At 37.7% G+C, this 18,255-nt stretch overlaps 1 protein-coding gene across 2 annotated transcripts in view; it reads right to left on the minus strand.

Moving 5' to 3' along the window:
- Positions 1–18,255, minus strand: part of Slc36a4 (solute carrier family 36 member 4) — a 49,964-nt gene that overhangs the window by 24,881 nt on the left and 6,828 nt on the right. The window contains exons 2-6 of one of the 2 annotated variants that reach the window (XM_048345623.1): positions 11,150–11,273; positions 9,695–9,785; positions 7,320–7,408; positions 5,877–5,972; positions 3,992–4,076 (exon numbers count right to left, since the gene is read on the minus strand). In XM_048345623.1, coding sequence (XP_048201580.1) covers positions 3,992–4,076; positions 5,877–5,972; positions 7,320–7,408; positions 9,695–9,785; positions 11,150–11,273 — 485 coding nt within the window. Of the gene's footprint in view, positions 1–3,991; positions 4,077–5,876; positions 5,973–7,319; positions 7,409–9,694; positions 9,786–11,149; positions 11,274–18,255 lie in introns of those variants that run through there. The other variant, XM_048345624.1, reaches the window with a different exon arrangement.

The following is an 18,255-nucleotide window of genomic DNA, read 5'->3' on the forward strand; positions in this document are numbered from 1 at the left end:
GTAACCTCTCTGTACATCACTTTGACAATAAATAAAAAAAATTAAAAAAAAAAAAACTAGTGGGTGGGACAGGAGGAAGAAACTGCAAGATAGCAAAGGGAGGGGTGATACTGCCCACAAAGAAATTTACTCATTATCTGACTTATGAAACAGTAACCCCTGTGTACATCACCTTAATAAGAACAATTTTTTTTTTAATTTAAGTGCTCTACACCATCCGTTTTTGCTTTAGTTTTTGCACTGGGTCGCTTTTTGCCAGGATTCACTCAAACCATCTTCCTCCTCCATCTGCCTCCTGCATACCTGGGACATCCACCTCATACCAAGTGTGTTTGTTGAGACAGTCTCAATAATGTTTTTTCCTGGGCTGGTCTCAAACTTCCATCCTCCTGAAGGACATCAGCAAAACAGTTTGGCCAGCTTGCCCCTCCCCCACAGTGGCTACCACCCAGGGGCTTGCATCCCCATGGACAGCTAACACCCAAGGGAGAGGGTCTTGAGACTTGCCTAACCCAGGCCAGCCCTCCTACAAACTACCATGTAGGGGAGGGCCTTGGGTTCTGAAATCTCAGGCCAAACCTACCTTTCCTGGGCCACCACCCAGAAGAGAATCTAGCCTATTTCAAACAAACCAAATCATGAGCCCAGGCCAGCCCGCCATCCTGTGGCCACCACCCTGAAGAAGATCTGGCTTGCTTCAAACACACCAGTCATAATCTGACAGAGTCCCTGAGGGACGAGAGGACAGCGGCAACATAAAACCGCAGCCTAGGACCATGCGTTGGGACAGCCAGGATCTGGGTCCAGCTGCTCATCCTTCTGAGTGGTCTTTGCTTTCTCTTCACAGGATGAATACACTCTTTAAAATTGTGCTCATTGTTTCTGGTGTTATTTTGGTACTACTGCAGAACAAGAACCCACCACATTCATTCTCCTGCATCCCTCCCACTTCTACCTCTCCTGTAACTGGGATTCCAGTGACAGGCTATACCTGAGACAGGCTACTACACGTTTTCTTCCTCATCTTCTGGGATATGTGCAAATAAGTAAAAGTTTTTCACTCTACTTTGGAAGCAAATGGTATTTTATATGAGGTCATTCAAAGTTTGTACACATTTTCTCCAGTTTTTCTCTACACACACACACCTCTAAAATGAGACATATCCTCTCTAATGATAATTAAAATGGTAAGTGGAAAGCCACTTGTAGTGATAAACAACTATAAACCCAGCAGCAGAAATATCATGATTTGGAGGCCAAATCAAAACACTATGGAAGTTAGGTAAATAAATAAATAAATGCACAGCAGGAAGAAAGTGTGATGCAGACCCCGGCTTCAGCCTAGTTCCACATGCCTTCAAGACACACGGCTCATGCTTCGTAAGGTGCTCACAAAATGAGTAGTGTATTTACTATATAGATTACAAATATTAAGTGCTGTGCACCACAGCTTGTAAGTATACAATTACAGAACATTATTAGTGTTTTTATAGATTAAAAAACAGCTAGTCATAACTGTATTAAAAGATACTAGAAAAAGTAGACTTCTGCCATGTTGCACAATCCTAGAATTCACTATTTCTATTGTATGATTAACTACCAATATGGTTTGTCTTGTTGGATACCAATGGCTCATTCCTGTAATCCTAGCTATTCAGGTTCAATGCCAGCCTGGGAAGAAAATCCCAGGGGACTCCATCTCCAATTAACCAGCAAAATGTTGAGCTGGAGATGTGTCTCAAGAAGCATCTGCCCAGCAAGAAAGCTGAGTGACAGTGTGAGGCCCTGGTACTGGCAAAAAAAAAAAAATTTCAAATCAAAAGTAGTATATCTTATCATTTGTAGATCATCAATAGTCACCAAATGGATTAGCATTCCTAGGATTCTGTAATTTGTGGAATTAAATACTTGTAAAGTCCAAAGCACATCATTTGTAGTAAGTAATGCTAAGAAAAGCACTGAAACTTTGGTAAGCAGAACTGCAACTGCTAACTGCTGCTGTCTCTATGGGCATGTCTACTTGCTCTCACCAGTCCTTGACAATTCTGCAGTAATAATGTTTTCAACAACACCTAAATGAAAAGAAACAGACTAGTTCAAATTACATATTTTTCTTCCAAAAAAGTTTGTTTCATAAAGTGTCCTTTTCCTCAGGGGGCTTGCAGTCTCGTTGGAAAAATTAATTTGTATTGTAACTTTTGTGATCACAGTTACTTTTTTTAAGCCACGAGAAAAGAACAAATAAATGCTAGGATGTCATAAAAGAAAGGATGGCATGGAAAAGCAACTGAGGAGGGTTTCATGGTACCCATTTGAAACATTTCCAGGCACAAACAAAGCTTACAAATGTTGAGATACTGTACACTGAAGGAACACCACTATGGATATCAAAACTATAATTAACAATTACTCTAATTACTAGCTTCAGCCCTCTTACTGCTGTAAGAGCTCCATGAGCTTCAAACATTAAACATCTAAGCTTGTGGCTCAAATATAATATACAGGGGTAGTCAAAACCCAGAGTTAGCAAAGTAAAGCAGCAGGCCAAGTCTGGATACTATATGCCTTTGCAGATAAAAGTTTACTGGAATGCATCTATGTTTACTGTCTATGCTGACCATAAAACATGCAAAGAGAAAATACAAGTAACAAAATTCCTTACAGAAAATTTGCCAGTTCTTCATTTTAATAGACTATGAAGCAGACTTTGTATTTAGAAAAGAGTCAAATACGTATTTGGGTATACTTAAAAAGTTCTTTAGTAAGGATATTTGTGTCATGATTTTTGCATTAAATATCTACACTTCTACAGATTACGATGTATAGGCTTATTGCAACAGATATATTTGGATAATTAGTTAATGTTACTGATTGGAATGATGATGAAAGAAAACCAGTAGGTAAAACAGAAATGAGAATACCAATCCAAAGAAATGTGTTTGGCACTGTTTAGAATTTTTTTTTTAATTTTGATGCCTTGTATGTTTGTCCAAATAGACTATCTCTACAACACATCTGGAAATCACCTCTTTGCAAATCAAACTTTCCTAACATGGAAAAATTACACCAAACTATATAAATTTTTAGATGCAAAGACAGTAATTACTGGAGTTTTGTAATGAATACTCACATTTTTACCCTCTCTCTAGACTGTTAGCTCCACTTTATGTACTCTCTATTTATGAGCAAACTAAAGAATATGATATCTAAGGATATATGGATATGCTTTGGATATCTAGGTTTTGTTTTTGTGTTTTGGTTGGTGGGACATAGTCTTGCTCCTAAGACTTGAACACACAATCTTCCTGTCTCCGCCTCTTGAATGCTAGAATTATAAGCATGTGCTGCCATACCCAACTCTTAAGATCTAAACTTGAAGTAACTCAGAACCAGTCAATCATGGAATGCTCTGATCTGAAAGAACAGACATCATGAATACTATAGCACAAATAGTAAAACCAACAATAGTCAGGCTGGGGGGGGGGGGGATTACCTGTAATCCTAACTACTTGGGAACCTGAAAAGGAAAAGATTATCATGATGAAAACTTGGTTTAGTAGCATGCCTCATCCTAAGTGATGTGGCAGGCTGAGATCAGAAGGGCTGGTTCCAGGACCAGCCAAAACAGGGAAGTCCAAGAATCTCAAAGAAAGAAACTGGTAGGGTGATGCAATCCTGTCATCGCAGCTAATGGAAGTATAAAAGAGGCAGATCACAGTCCATGCACACACTAGAAAATAGGATCTTTTCTAAAAAATAGCCAGAGGAAAATGGTCCAGAGGTGTGCCTCAGTGTAGAGTGCCTGCCTAGCAAGTACAAGGCCTTGACTTGAAATCCTAGTATCACAGATATTTACATCAGATATCCAACTTGCCAAAGTACAGGAGAAAACAAAAGGAAAATCTACCTAAGGGTACATAAGAAGAAATGTGATGCTGAATGTAGGGCACTGGAGAAAGATGGTTTTGCAAAGTAGAAAAAAAATACTCACTTGTTTCACATTTTCAGCTAAGAAGACAATATAAACACTGCAAAATCCCAGCTGTGTTATCACCAGAAAAAAGTCAACTACACTCCTAAAAAGAGATATCCACAAGTAAGTATCAATAAGAGTTGGCAGCATTACAAAACATTTTTTCTCCTTATAACTGTCATTTGACTCCTACTAATATACTATTTTGTAACAGCATATACTGTTTTATTCCTTGAAAAAAGAGCATTTAAAATATTTATTTCCTACAAAGATCATAGTGTATTTAGTATGTCACTAGACTTATAAAGCAAGAGCACACTTGATTAAAAGGCCACTGATTATTTAGATAGGGCAGCTGTCAGTTACAAATCTGCCCACATTATTCACTTCTTATTTGGATCTATAAACAAGAAGTGACTACCCTAGTATAATGGCCTGCAGTCTCTTGTCTGACCATCAGTGTCAATAATGAAGTCTAAACTTGCGTAGACACTCCTCCCAGGTGACAGCAAAGGGCCCTACTATCTTCACTCTTGCACAACTCTGCCATCCTCCACACTTCTTCAGGGGAATTACTGATAAATAATCTTGGTACCCTGGAATGCATTCCAGTTTCTCATCTGTGATTCTTACATTTAAGTATTTTAAGTATACCTTTACTATCTTTTCATCTACATTTGAGGTTAGTGTCCCACTAATAATAATTACAGTTGAATTTTTCTGAAAGCCTTTTCTTTTCACAGTAGACAAAGCTATCTATAGTCTGGGTCAGAAGAAAGATGGGGCTTGGGGTTGATTCAGGCTTCTGGAGGCAAGTCCCTGGGGCACTAGGTTGTTTCCTTACTTCTATTCAAGTATACCAGGAATGATGAGAACCTCATGAACTTATAAACTTATAGCTTTCTGAAAATAAAACATATTTAAACATAAACTATTCTAACATTGCTTTTTCCTTTAAATTTAAATTTCCTTTAATTTTATCATACATCATTGACAACATAGTTAACACTTTGTTGATTATTTATTCTTCTTTATTCTTCTATTCCTGTGTTCATCCAATTTACATTGACTTTGTTCAATAATGAGAAAGTTATTTAAATAATAATATAATGAAGTTAATGTTAAGTAACATCCAGACTTAGATTGTCTTATGAACATGTAACATTTTTCTTACTTTTTCAAGAATTATTGGACATGACTGTTATTTTATAAATATCGCTTATAAATAATACTATAGGTACTTTTAAAGTATCATTTTATTTAATCTACTATAATCATTCAATGAAGTGTAGGTGTATTTCATAATGAAATACACAAGCCAAAATAAGAAACAGTTTGACCAGGTCATAAAACAGACAATTAGTGGAACTGAGATTTGAATTTAATTTTTAAGGCTATTAAATTTGGTGGGATTTTGTTGTTGTTGTTTTGCAGGTATTAGAGTTTAAACTCAGGGCTTCCCGTTTGCTCAGCTTGCCTGCTCAGCTTAGGCTCTAATACTTGAGCTATACCTCCAATAAGGCTTCTTTTTTTAAATTAAACTTTTTCTTTATTGTCAAAGTGTGGTACAGAGGGGTTACAGATTCCTATGTAAGGCAGTGAGTACATTTCTTGTTCAACTCGTTACCTCCTCCCTCATTTCCCCCCCCCGCCCCTCCCCCCAGTCAGGCTTTTTGCTAGTTATTTTGGAGACAGAATCTCCTGGGCCTTTCTGCCAGGATTGGCTTGGAACTGTGATCCTCTGACTAACAGCCTCCTGAGCAGCTCATAGTATATGTATGAGCCCAGGCTATTTATTACATTCTCTCAACCTGATCATACTTTTATTTATGCCTTTTCAAATTAAAATACTTAAAAATTAACATCTCAACAAATAGAAGTTAAAAGCAGAGCAAGTACTTGCCGTCCCCAAGCGGCTTGCTTCTGAAGATAACTCCAAGGACTTGCTTCCATAGCAAGACTCACTGTGTCACTATAGCCTAAAGTTGACTTTTTAAACCTGCAATTAATGACAACACATGTAAGAAAGAGAAAAACATTAAGTCAGTCTGTAAAACTATTTATTAAAAAGCTCATCCTATAAATGGGATTTAATGAACACAGGGCTATACACTGACACATGAAGATTTCAAAGTGGGAAGATCTGCAGATTCCAAATAAAATTTATATTTTTATCTTGCCTATGGATACATTTTATATATGTGTAGAATAGAGAACAGCTCATATCTATGCTTCAATGATTTTAAATATTTCAAATATATAAAAACATCCACTATATTGTTCCTGCCAAAATTACTACATTTTTCTCTTTTTCATTATTATCAAGGTGGTATGTGATGAGTACCTGTCTTTTTGGACAATGTCACTCCTCCCCTGGCTCTTTCCTGGTTTTCCCCTCCTGTCCCCACTCACATATTTTTCTAATAATAGCATATAATACTATAGATTTACAGGGCTCTAGAATATATTTTCTTTTCATTTTCAAACTGCCTCCTAGGGTAGATACTGTTTCTCTAGTCCTTGTCTCTCCCACTCTTCTTTTTGCAAGCATACATCCACACACAGATCACAAGTTTAATACAATAACAAGAGTCTATAGTAGAATTCTTATTTACTTGGAGGTATCTGTCTTAAAAAGTTGGCTTACTGTCCAGGCAAAATATTTAATGACTACCTGCATATCTACATATCAGTAAACAGCATCAAAGATGCTATACCCAAAATTAAACTGCTAATACAATGAAGACACTAGGCTATCACTAAAAGTATACCACTGACTCCATTGCTCTACAAATCTTTTGATTTTTTTTCCCCACTTAGACTAGATAAAAGAGCCCAGGCCCATTTGCTAGTTAGGTGCATTTCTAAATTCAGCCCATCCTCCCTGGTGGCTACAAGACCCCTCATTTGTAGATTCAATCAACCACATATGGAACATACATGAAAAGATCTCCTGTCTGTATCGAATATATTCCCACTGACTTTTCATGTCATTATGCCCTAAGCAATACAGTGTAACAAGTATGTGCACAGTACCTATGCTACATTAGGTATTCTGAGCAACCAGGAACAATTAGAGACAAGGCTGCTCAGTGGTTGCACACAAACACTACTCTGTTTTATGTGAAGGACTTGAGCATTTGAAGATCATTGCACCTGTGCAGGTCCTGGAGGCAACAGCCCAAGAATTCCAAAGGATGACTAATCATACTGACTGCATTTCCCGACCCCATACTCACTATTAAAGGAAATACAACTCCTAGTTGCAGAAAGTAGAAAGAGAAAGCTACAGTGCCCTAAACAAATATACAGCTTTAAAATAAATACTAAACAAATCCACATTTACCTCTGACATAGAAAGTGACTGCAACGTACCAATATGTGCATACAGTGAACAGAAATAATTCCTATAAACACAAGGCTGACTGGTCCAAGCTGTGAAGAAAAATTATAAGGTTTAAATATCAAGTTGAAAGAGCTGAGTAACTGTATAATCATGAGTCAATGGGCTACTCAGTGAAAAAAGAAACATCAAAAATGACAGTCATTTGCATAAGGGAAAATTGATCAACTTCATACAGAAAGGATGCCAAGCAATGTATAAGATCACCATATATGATTCGATCTATGAATGCAGGCTCTAGATGTGTAACATAGAGGATGGAAGGTAACATCTCATTTAATAGCAGATGGCCAGCCTACAGCTATCAGTGTGGCACTGTCATGATTATGTACAACTATGCTTCATATTATAAATGATTTAAAAAGCACAGGCATGAACTACAACTGGAATGACATGCTTCTTCAACAGACATCTTTTTGAGAACTGTCAGAAACTCTACTCAGAAAATAATTATTTCAGGATGGGAATGTGGCCTAGTGGTAGAGTACCTGCATAGCATGCATGCAGCCCTGGGTTCAAGCCCTCAGTACCACATATACAGAAAAAGCCAGAAGTGGCACTGTAGCTCAAGTGATAGAGTGCTAACCTTGACAAGAAAGCAGCCAGGGACAGTGCTCAGGCCCTGAGTTCAAGCCCCCGGACTGGGAAAGGGGAGGGGAGGGGAGGGGAGGGGAGGGGAGGGGAGGGGAGGGGAGGGGAGGGGAGGGGAGGGGAGGGGAGGGGAGGGGAGGGGAGGGGAGGGGAGGGGAGGGGAGGGGAGGGGAGGGGAGGGGAGGGGAGGGGAGGGGAGGGGAGGGGAGGGGAGGGGAGGGGAGGGGAGGGGAGGGGAGGAGAGGAGAGGAGAGGAGAGGAGAGGAGAGGAGAGGAGAGGAGAGGAGAGATAGAAAAAGAAAGAAGGAAAAAGAACTATTTCAAAAACTTGTATAGCAAGTGTGAGGCCCTGGGCTCAATCCCCAACATCCCAAAACAGACTGAAAAGTAGATTGTTGTGAAGTACAACCAAACTATTGTCAAAGCTTACTTTTACAGCCAAAAAAGAAGTAATTACTTTAAATTAGGGTGGACAAAAAGTGAAAGGTGATGGTTAAAAGTATTTTTTAGGAACAAGATCATTTAGAAGGGGTTAAATATAATATCATTATTTCACATATGAATTTTTATATCAAAGTTTTCTACAAAAAGGTTTTTTTCTGAACTTTTTTTTGTTTTGGTGCAGGATCTAGAGCTTGATCTCAAGGCCTCATGCTACTGCTTATCTGTTTCTGCTCAAGTTTGGCAAGCCACTACTGGAGCCACAACTCCACTTCAAGCATTATTCTGATTAATAAGGGTCTCTTGGATTTTTCTGCCCAGTCAGGTTTCAAACTGGGATCCTCAGATCTCAGCTTCCTGAGTAGCTAAGACTATAGGTGTGATCCACTGGTGCCAGCTTTTTTTTAAATTACATTGAACATTTAGTAATTAGGTTTTTATTTCCTGTGAATAAATGAGTGTTTTCAACTTAAAAGAAATACTAATATGATATTATTTTTTTCACAACTTACTCTATTAACTCTTTTCCTAAGTCTGAAAGCTTCATTGGTTTATTCAAAGTCTAAAAAAATTATACACAAATTATCTTCTAAGTACATTTGGGGTGTGTGTGTGTGTTTGTTTGTTGTTGTTTGTGTGTGTGTGTGTGTGTGTCTATTTTATTTTGTTTTTTTCCAGACCTGGGGCTTAAACTCAGGGCACTGTCCCTGGCTTCTTTTTGCTCAAGGCTAGCAAGCACTCCACCTCTTGAGCCATTGCCCTACTTCTGGCTTTTTCTGTTTAAGTGGTACTGAGGAATCAAACCCAGGGCTTCATGTATGTTAGGCAAGCACTCTACCACTAAGCCACCTTCCCAGACCTACATTTGTTGTTTTGAGTACAGTGCTCAAATCCCTGAAAATCCAAAGAGATAGTAAAATATAACCAAACCTGGAAAAGTTCCAGGTTGTTTTCAGTTTTGTTTTCATTTGTTTGGTTGAATACTCCAAATAAGCAATTTAACTCATGCTTTTTTAGGTATAACTATCATAGTCACTTAATGTTCTCAGTACAGTAGCCAAGCCCTCAAGTACATGTCACATGTCACCTGATGAGGTTATATATAAATGTGGGTATGCGTTAGCTGTAGTAATGGTGGCTGACAGTCAGCTTTATGTAATAAGGAGGTTACAAAGGTAAACCTTACCACTATGCCTGCATTGTTTACTGGGGCTGTGCATTAGCTGTGGTAATGGTGGCTGACAGTTAGCTTTATGTAATGTGAAGGTTACAGAGGTAAACCTTACCACTACACCTGCATTTTTTATCGCCAGTGGGAGTCCTAAAAGCCCGGTGCCAATATTTCCTTTAAGAAGATGCATAAGAGTCTGGATAAATCTGAAAAATATAAAAAAATGTAGTACTTAAACATTTTGGAACAAGAACTAATAAAATGCCATGATTATAATTTTTCCTATCAGAAAAGAAGCTAACATGAATCTATGTAACATTTCTACTCTGTTAGTAGGCCTGAAGTCACTCTCAATTCAGGTCCTAGCTGTGATACTTACAAGAGAAATGTAGAAAAATATTAAGGAAATTGATATATTTACATGAGAGTTGTTTCATATATAGCAAGGTAATAAATTAAGAAATGGTGATTTTCTTCCATGGTACTTTGCTGCTGTGATCTTCAGAAAAATGTTGAAGATTAGGTAGGCAAAACAACAATGCACTTGAACTGTTATACTATCATGGTACTGAACAATGGGCCTGTAATTATCAACCTAAGAAGGTAATTAAAAGGAACAATATGCAAGTTTGTGTATATATATATGTGTGTGTATTCTGCCCCCCCGTGTGTGTATGTATACATATATGTACATATACATATAAACCCTCTACAGATGCATATAAAAATCTCTATATAAAGAGTGCATATGTATATATGTATATATATATATAATACACACATATGCACATATATAATCATGGACGATAGCAATTCATTTTTGAACCTCATGAATTTTCTCATGGATTTGGCCTTGATAGCAAGTGAATAAAATCTCTTGATCAAGAAGAAATAAGCCACAACTAAGAAGAATCTGGGTGTTGGTGACTCACATCTGTAATCACAGCCACATAGGAGGCTGAGATCTGAGAAGTGAGGCTCAGAGGCAGCCCAGACAGACAAATCCAAGAGACACTTTACCCCTAATTTAAAAGAGCAAAGAGTCAGAAGTGGAGATGTGGCTCAGTGGCAGAGTAAAAATAAAGTGGCCAGGTAAAAATAAATAAATAACACTAAGAACAACACACAATCCAAACCTATCAAACAAATCTTTCTGCCTAGACAAGTATTGAAGTTCATATTCTGATTAGATTTCATCACCCTTTGCTTAATCACTAAATTACTTTTAGAATAAATTTAGTGATACAATATCCAGCAAAGATTTTCAAGTACTTTCTTTTTTTTTCTTCACATTTCAAGTATTCTCCACTGTCCTCTCTGTGCAAAGTGTTTTTGCCGCCTTGTATAGTTCCTAAGCATAGCAAAAGCCACTTCTGTCAGAGCCACCTCCTTCAGGAGGTGGCGCATTTGCTCTGCTCCTTAACTGAAGTGACTCCCACACATGGCTCTGGATTTCAATGTATCACTTCTTCTTAATCAGGCCATAAACTTGAAAGGTGGAGACTACCTTTTAATTGTCACAAACATACTTAACAAAAAGAAAAGGAGTCAGACAAGGCACAGGACTTACGAAATGCCTCCGTGGTTGTGCAGTTGGTAGTGCTTCTGGACAGGCAGCAGCTCCTGCTCCTGCTCTTCATCTGAGGTGCCATCAAAGCTTTGATCATTGATTAAGGGCCTCATCACATCCATGTCTTTAAGAGATAAAAAAAAAAAACTACTGCACTATTGCTCTTTAAATTGTCATAAAATGTATATAAACATGATTGTTTTGTGGGATTGAATTCAGGGCCTGGGCACTGACCCTGAGCTTTTTTTGCTCAAGGCAAGTGCTCTACCACTTGAGCCATAGCATAGCTCCACTTCCAGCTTTTTGCCATCTTAAAGAAATGGAAAGACCTGGAAAAAATTACATTAAGCAAAGTAAGCCAGGCCCAAAGAAAAGTAGGTCACATGATTGCCCTCATTTGTAATAACTAGACTATGTCTGTGATAGTCATAGCAGGGGATCTCAATAGCCCAACTGATAAGTGCATAGGACCACATATAATGAAGCAATATCATCAACTCCAAGAATTGGAAACAAGAGGCTCTTATTATATCCTGCATACAGTTATTTCTTTCTTTTTTGTGTTTTAGTTTTCTGTACCCTTTGTCTTGAATATAAGTTTATTTGATCTGTGGAAGGGAAAGGGAATCACAGAAACAACAGGACAAAGGATGAACTAATGCATCAGTGATACTCACTTGACACTACATTGGAAATGAACTATACAACTTGGTGGGGTAAAGGAGTAGGGAGGGGTGAGAGGGAGAAAATAAGAGAAGGGATAACAGTATTTAAAAAGAAATATACCCATTACCTTACTTATGTGACTGTAAACCCCCCCTCCCGCTCATCACCTTTACAATATATAAAGCTAAATAAAGTGCAAAGGAAAATAATACTATTTTATTCAACATCCAACACCAATTTATTCAGCACTGTGTTCTTGATCAATAAAGTAAATTTACAAAAACAAAAAAAGGAGTCTTAAGGACTTTTCTGCCCAAATGGCTTCAAACCATAATCCTTAGACCTCAGACTCCTGAGTAGCTACAACTGCAGGCATGAGCCACCAGTGTCCAGCTTGAATTTTTCTTTTAGTATTTAGGAAATACACATTATATTTATACTATTTCCACCCTGAATAAGTTAGTTCATGTTAACTCCCTGAGTTCAGGCAGATTTCGTGAAGGAGGAATTAATTTCCTGGCTATTCTATTTTGAGTTCTGTACTGCAGAGTATAAAGTACTTCGAAAATACTGAATGCAAAATTCTTCTGCTTGCTGATGGTGAGGTTTGTGCTAGGAGATGTGTGCTCCTCGTATGGTGAGGTAGCAGGCCTGGGAATCTGCTCTCCAGTGGTTCACCATAAGAAGAGTAGGTGATCCCAGAACACAGGATGAGAAATAGGAAGAAACAATCAGAAACTTTCATCGTGTGCTAGCTTCAAATCACAATGTTTATGTTAATAATAATGTTAATAATGCATATGACTTCAATACTTAAACTTTAGTGTAAGTTTTGACCTTTTACTTCTGGGGGTCTAGAGGCAGTACTGGAGTTTAAACTCAGGGCTTTACACTTGCTAGGCAGATGTTCTACCACTTGAAAGCCTTTTTTTACTCTGGTTATTTTGAGATAGGTTCTCAAAAATTACCCATACCAGCCTGGGCCAAGACACTCCTATTTATGCTTCTCACCCTAGCTAGAACAACAGGTGTTTGTCACCACATTCAAAGTGTTTTTGCTAAGATAGCCCGAGAACTTTTTTTTCTAAGCTGGTCTGGAATGAGAGCCCCTGTCCTCAACCTGCCAGGCAACCGAAGACAAGTATGCATAACTGCCCAGCTGGCTGAGATGGAGTCTCAAACACTTTGCACAGGCTGGTTTCAAACAGGAATTCTTCCAATCGCCACCTCTCACAAAAAGTAATAAACCTACACAATAGGAAATAAAATAAATGATTTAGCTAGACATGCCTGACAGAAGTTTTTAACCTCTTGATTTTGGAGTACTTTCAAATTTCTATTAAATTTTCAATACGACAAAAATCTTGCATATTCTTTACATATTTACTAAATTAGCTAACATTTTACCATAGTTTCTTTTTTTCTCTCAAATCCTACTTTTGAACCACTAAAGAGTATGCTACCTATGTCCCTACACTTCATTAGGAGCGTATATCTATGTCCTAAGTACAAAAAATTATCTTCAAAATTCATATTACATTGTCAGATTCAACTTAATATTGATGCAATACTTGATTAATTACATATCTATAGTACATTTCTATCTCTGTGCTAACAGTCTTTCCAGAAGTGTTTCTGTTTTCATTTTTCTCATGTCTACGGCCACATAGTTTGCTGCATTTATTTGTTCTGATTACTTCTGCTCATTTGTTTTATTTCGTTTTGCCTGCTTGCTTTGTTTTCAAACTGGGTCTTACCATGCCACCTGGAATAGCCTAGAACACGCTGTGCAGCCCAGGTTGGCCTTGAACTCGACTTCCAAGTCATATTTTCTCTCACATGTATGAGTTAGATCAAAGTTATACATACATATGTAAACATATAAGGGTAATATAAAAATGTCCACAAATATATAACTACACTATAGTATATGCAGGAGAAGATTCCAGTCGTCTGAGTCTAACAAAATGAATACCAGGAGACTGGTACTGGGAAGTGTTGGGGGGGGGGGGGCGGGAAGGCCAGGGGAAGGGAGGTAGATGAATGAAGAGAGGACGTGTGGAAGAATCCAGCTATACTATAAATGTATGCATGTAAAATGGAACTAGGAAAATTGAAGGGATCAATAATGGGGCTTGAAGAGATGGAGAATATAGAGGGGATGACATGATCAAGGTGCATTGTGACTCACAAATTGACATGTTGAACTGAAACCCCTTTGCACAACTACTTAAACAGAATAATAGTAATTTTTAAAAAGGTCATTAAGTTCTGAGATTACAAGTGTGCACCACCATGCCTGGCTACCATTTTATCTTTCAGGATGACTTTAATCCTCCCTTTTTTACTTAATTTTTTACTACCCTGTTTATACTTTTAAATGTCATCATGTGGCTTCTACTTATTATTATACAATAATTATTTTACTATTTTCTCTATTTCTCTATTTTCTTATTCTCTCACATTCTAGATGTATTCTTTGTAGTTTAGGAATGTACGCACCATCTCCTCATCTCTCTCTGCATGTCCCTTTGGCTTAAGACTGACAGGAAGTATCAATATTCATTGCCAGCCCCCTGCCAGTCTCCCCATCAGCTTTCACACTCTCTCCTGGAATGTGTATCCATGTGACCACAACACAAGCTGCCCTGCTCACGTGGAGTCTAACTCGGGGTCTGCAGCGGACCCAAGGCCTTCAGCTTCTACCTGGCTTCAGGTGCTGCTGCTGCTCTGAGAACTGTGTTGGGAGAACCACTGCTGCAGAACACATTACACACACACACACACATACACATACACACATATACACACACAACCAGGGCACCTGGGAGTCACATTCCCAGAGCCTGGACATCTAGATGGAATACTCCTGCCTTGTATTTTCTTCTCTTGAGTTTCTTAAAAATGCTGCTCCACTTCTGCCTTCCTTTTAGTTTTGAGGTTTTCTTTTTTTTTAATTAGTATGTATTGTCAAAGGAGTTTCATTGGGATATTTCCATAATATGTACTTTGATCACATTTACTACCCCTCCTGAGCTTAGTGATTAAAATGTAGTCCCACAAAGTTTTTGTCTAGGTTGATACAGAACCTTGATCCTCTCCTTTTTTGCGCCTCCCCATGTGGTTGGAATTCCAGGTGTGAACCATGATGCCTGGATCAAATTAGTCCCTTTTCCCATCATTTCTTCCTCTAATAATACAATTTATATGGAGCAAGTAAGATTCACTAAACAATCTAAAGTTCCAAATAAATGACATCAAAATTAAGGAGAATTTTCTGTAATTCTCCAACTTTTGCCTTTGGTAGTTTTTTTAACGGTTCAATCTTCAGACATTTTTAATGCATCACCTAATAATATTGTTTTTTGTTCTTTGGTACCAAACAGACCACAGTTTGGACGAACACACAGTAAGTACTTCCTCAACCAGCGTGACTGTGATATGCCCTCATAGTTACTCCAGAAAAGCATATAAAAATATCGTGATTCCCCTTTTGTTAGACAGCTCCTGTGTTCTTTGATGTTATATTCTATACAAAGTAATTTTATTCCTTGGACTGCCAGCACAAAGCAATATGAAATAGAAATGTAACCTCTCATAATTATAGGGGCTTGAAGCCTGAGACAGATGACCTACTCCCAGGCCTCTCCATGCCTTGCATGTTTTCTGACACCCACACCTGTGGCTGTATCCCAAATTTCCTTGCTATACAGACAATGGCACCAACTCACTCCAGCTTAGCAATATATCCATACTAACTCTATTTCCAAGCTCTATTTCCTCATCCTGAAATCTTGGGTATAGTAAGACTTCTAAGCAAAACTGTCATAACAACCATCATTATTAGCTTTCTTCAGTTTCAGTTTTGTGCAGATATTATTTTCATTTCTAAATGTACTCCATTGTTCTTGTTGAGTGAAGTTCCTTTACTCTGATAACTTGGTCTATCTAAACTTACGTGAGCTTTCTCGTTTTCTTTCTGCCCAGGGCCATATGCTGTTCATGTTCTGCATGTTCTGTGCTGTACTAACCTCACAGTCTGTTCCAAATAAAGATAGCTATCACTGCCAACATTTCAAAATCAGAAAGAGCTAGTATTTGAAGCACACTGCCCAAGAGATCACAGCTGCCATGAAGAGTCAGGAAAAGGTAAGTTTTCTCATAAGCTTAAAATATTATAATTTAACTAATACATTTACTTTTAATAGCATCATCAGGGAATTTATTTTTACTATCTCCTTAGGCAAGACTTGAAAATCTGAATTATTAAAATGACCTATAAATACTAGTTCTGTAATTCACATATGTGACTTTTAAAAATAGCACTACAAGGTTCACTCAGATTCCGGTGAGCAAGTTAGGTGGATGTGGTCAACTTTAAATTTAATTTTGTTCAAAGTCTAACCTAATCTCCTATGGTTATACTTTTCTCTAGTTTTAAATGTTTACATGGTTTAGGAAACATTAAATATGACTAACCATGAAAAATCACTTTTTGCATGTGTATACACAAAATATATGTATATCGTTTCATAAAGCCATTTTTTCATCCCTCACATCTTCACATCTAAAATTTTTTTTTTTTTTTTTGCCAGTCCTGGGGCTTGTACTCAGGGCCTGAGCACTGTCCCTGGCTTCTTTTTTTTTTTTTTTTTCCTCTCAAGGCTAGCACTCTGCCACCTGAACCACAGCACCACTTCTGGCCATTTTCTATATATGTGGTGCTGAGGAATTGAACCCAGGGCTTCATGTATAACAAAGTAAGCACTCTTGCCACTAGGCCATATTCCCAGCCACATCTAAAAATTTTAATAAAATCATTATTACAGGAAGTTCCTCTAACTAACCTTCTCACAATGAGATTAAAAAGAGCTAATTTTTAAACATTCAAACCATTTGAGAGACAGATACCTCTTAACAGTACTAGGAATTGAAGAAGTACTATTTCTATATTGTATTGATCCTACTATTGAAGCGGAATCATTCAGTGGGACAAATTATTATCTAACTTCTAGATCCATGCTTAAGTATATTTCAAAAGCATGTAAGAGGACTGGGAATGTGGCTTAGTGGTAGAGTGCTTGCCTAGCATGCATAAAGCTCTGGGTTCAATTCCTTAGCCAGATAAACAGAAAATGCTGGAAGTGACGCTGTGCCTCAAGTGGTAAAGTGTTAGGCTTGAGCAAAACGAAGCCAGGGATGGTGCTCAGGCCCTGAGTTCAAGCCCCAGGACTGGAGGGGGAAAAAAGCTGGTAAGAAAAAAATCTCTAGCTCTTTCCCCCAGTTGTAGTCTAATTATTGAAGTAATATTAGTTACTAAGAAGATAAAGAGGGAGTGAATTTGATGAAAGTATATTATATGCACTTATGCAAGCAACACAATGAAACCCCCTTATTCAGCTAATTTAAACTAATAAAAATGTTAAAAGGAACAGGTGTTTTTAAAACTAAGAACTGGTAAAGCAGATTCTAAGATTAATTGAATGACACACAACAGTTCTAAATAAATACAAACACCCTAAAAGGGCATACCCAGCAAGCTGTAACTTTAAATCATAATATATCTCTGAGGATGAGATTTAACAATAAAATTTTTTTTAAAACTTACAGAAGACCAAAGGATCCAAAAACACACACTGGAAAAAAAAGCAAATTCTTCTACAAATGCATATCCACATGTAGAAGATGAAAATGAGACTCCCATCTCTTGCTCTGTATATAAATAAACCCAATATTAAACATGTTTTAGTATAAAACATGAAACTTTGAAACTGACAGAGGAAACAAAGGGAATGTCCACAGCTTTCTGAATATAAGACTCTTCACTGCTTAGGAATAGCAGCAATTACCAAATGGGACCACATTACTTAAAAAGCTTCTCCACAGCAAAGCAAACAACTGCCAGAATCAAGACATAACCTACAGAATGGCAGAAAACCTGAGTTAGTCATTAGATTATACACAGAACATACAAAACACTGCAAATAACAAATGTGCAAATTAATTAGTTACCAAAAGTACAACTGGTCAGTAAATACATGGAGAAATGTGCAATTCCCTCAGCCATAAAAAAATACAAATAAAAATGACACTGAGATGCCTTATTATTCCAGTTAGAATGGCTATCATGAAGAAAATGAACAACAACAAATACTGGTGAGGATGGAAGGGAAGAAACCCTGTACAATGTAGAATGTAAACTATTCCAGTGATTATGGAAATCAGTATGGAGGTTCCTCAAGAAACTAAAATTAGAGCTACCATATGATCCTGCTATCTACCATTTGGGGGCATGTATCCAAAGGAGTGTTAGTCAGCATACAATACAGACACCTGCACACCCATGTTTATAACAACACTATTAACAATACTCAAATCATAGGATCAGTCTAGGTTCCTACCAGCCAATGAATGGATAAAAAGAACATGCTATGTCCATA

The sequence above is a fragment of the Perognathus longimembris genome, chromosome 4 (genome assembly GCF_023159225.1).
Source record: "Perognathus longimembris pacificus isolate PPM17 chromosome 4, ASM2315922v1, whole genome shotgun sequence".
In the NCBI taxonomy this organism is placed as follows: domain Eukaryota; kingdom Metazoa; phylum Chordata; class Mammalia; order Rodentia; family Heteromyidae; genus Perognathus; species Perognathus longimembris.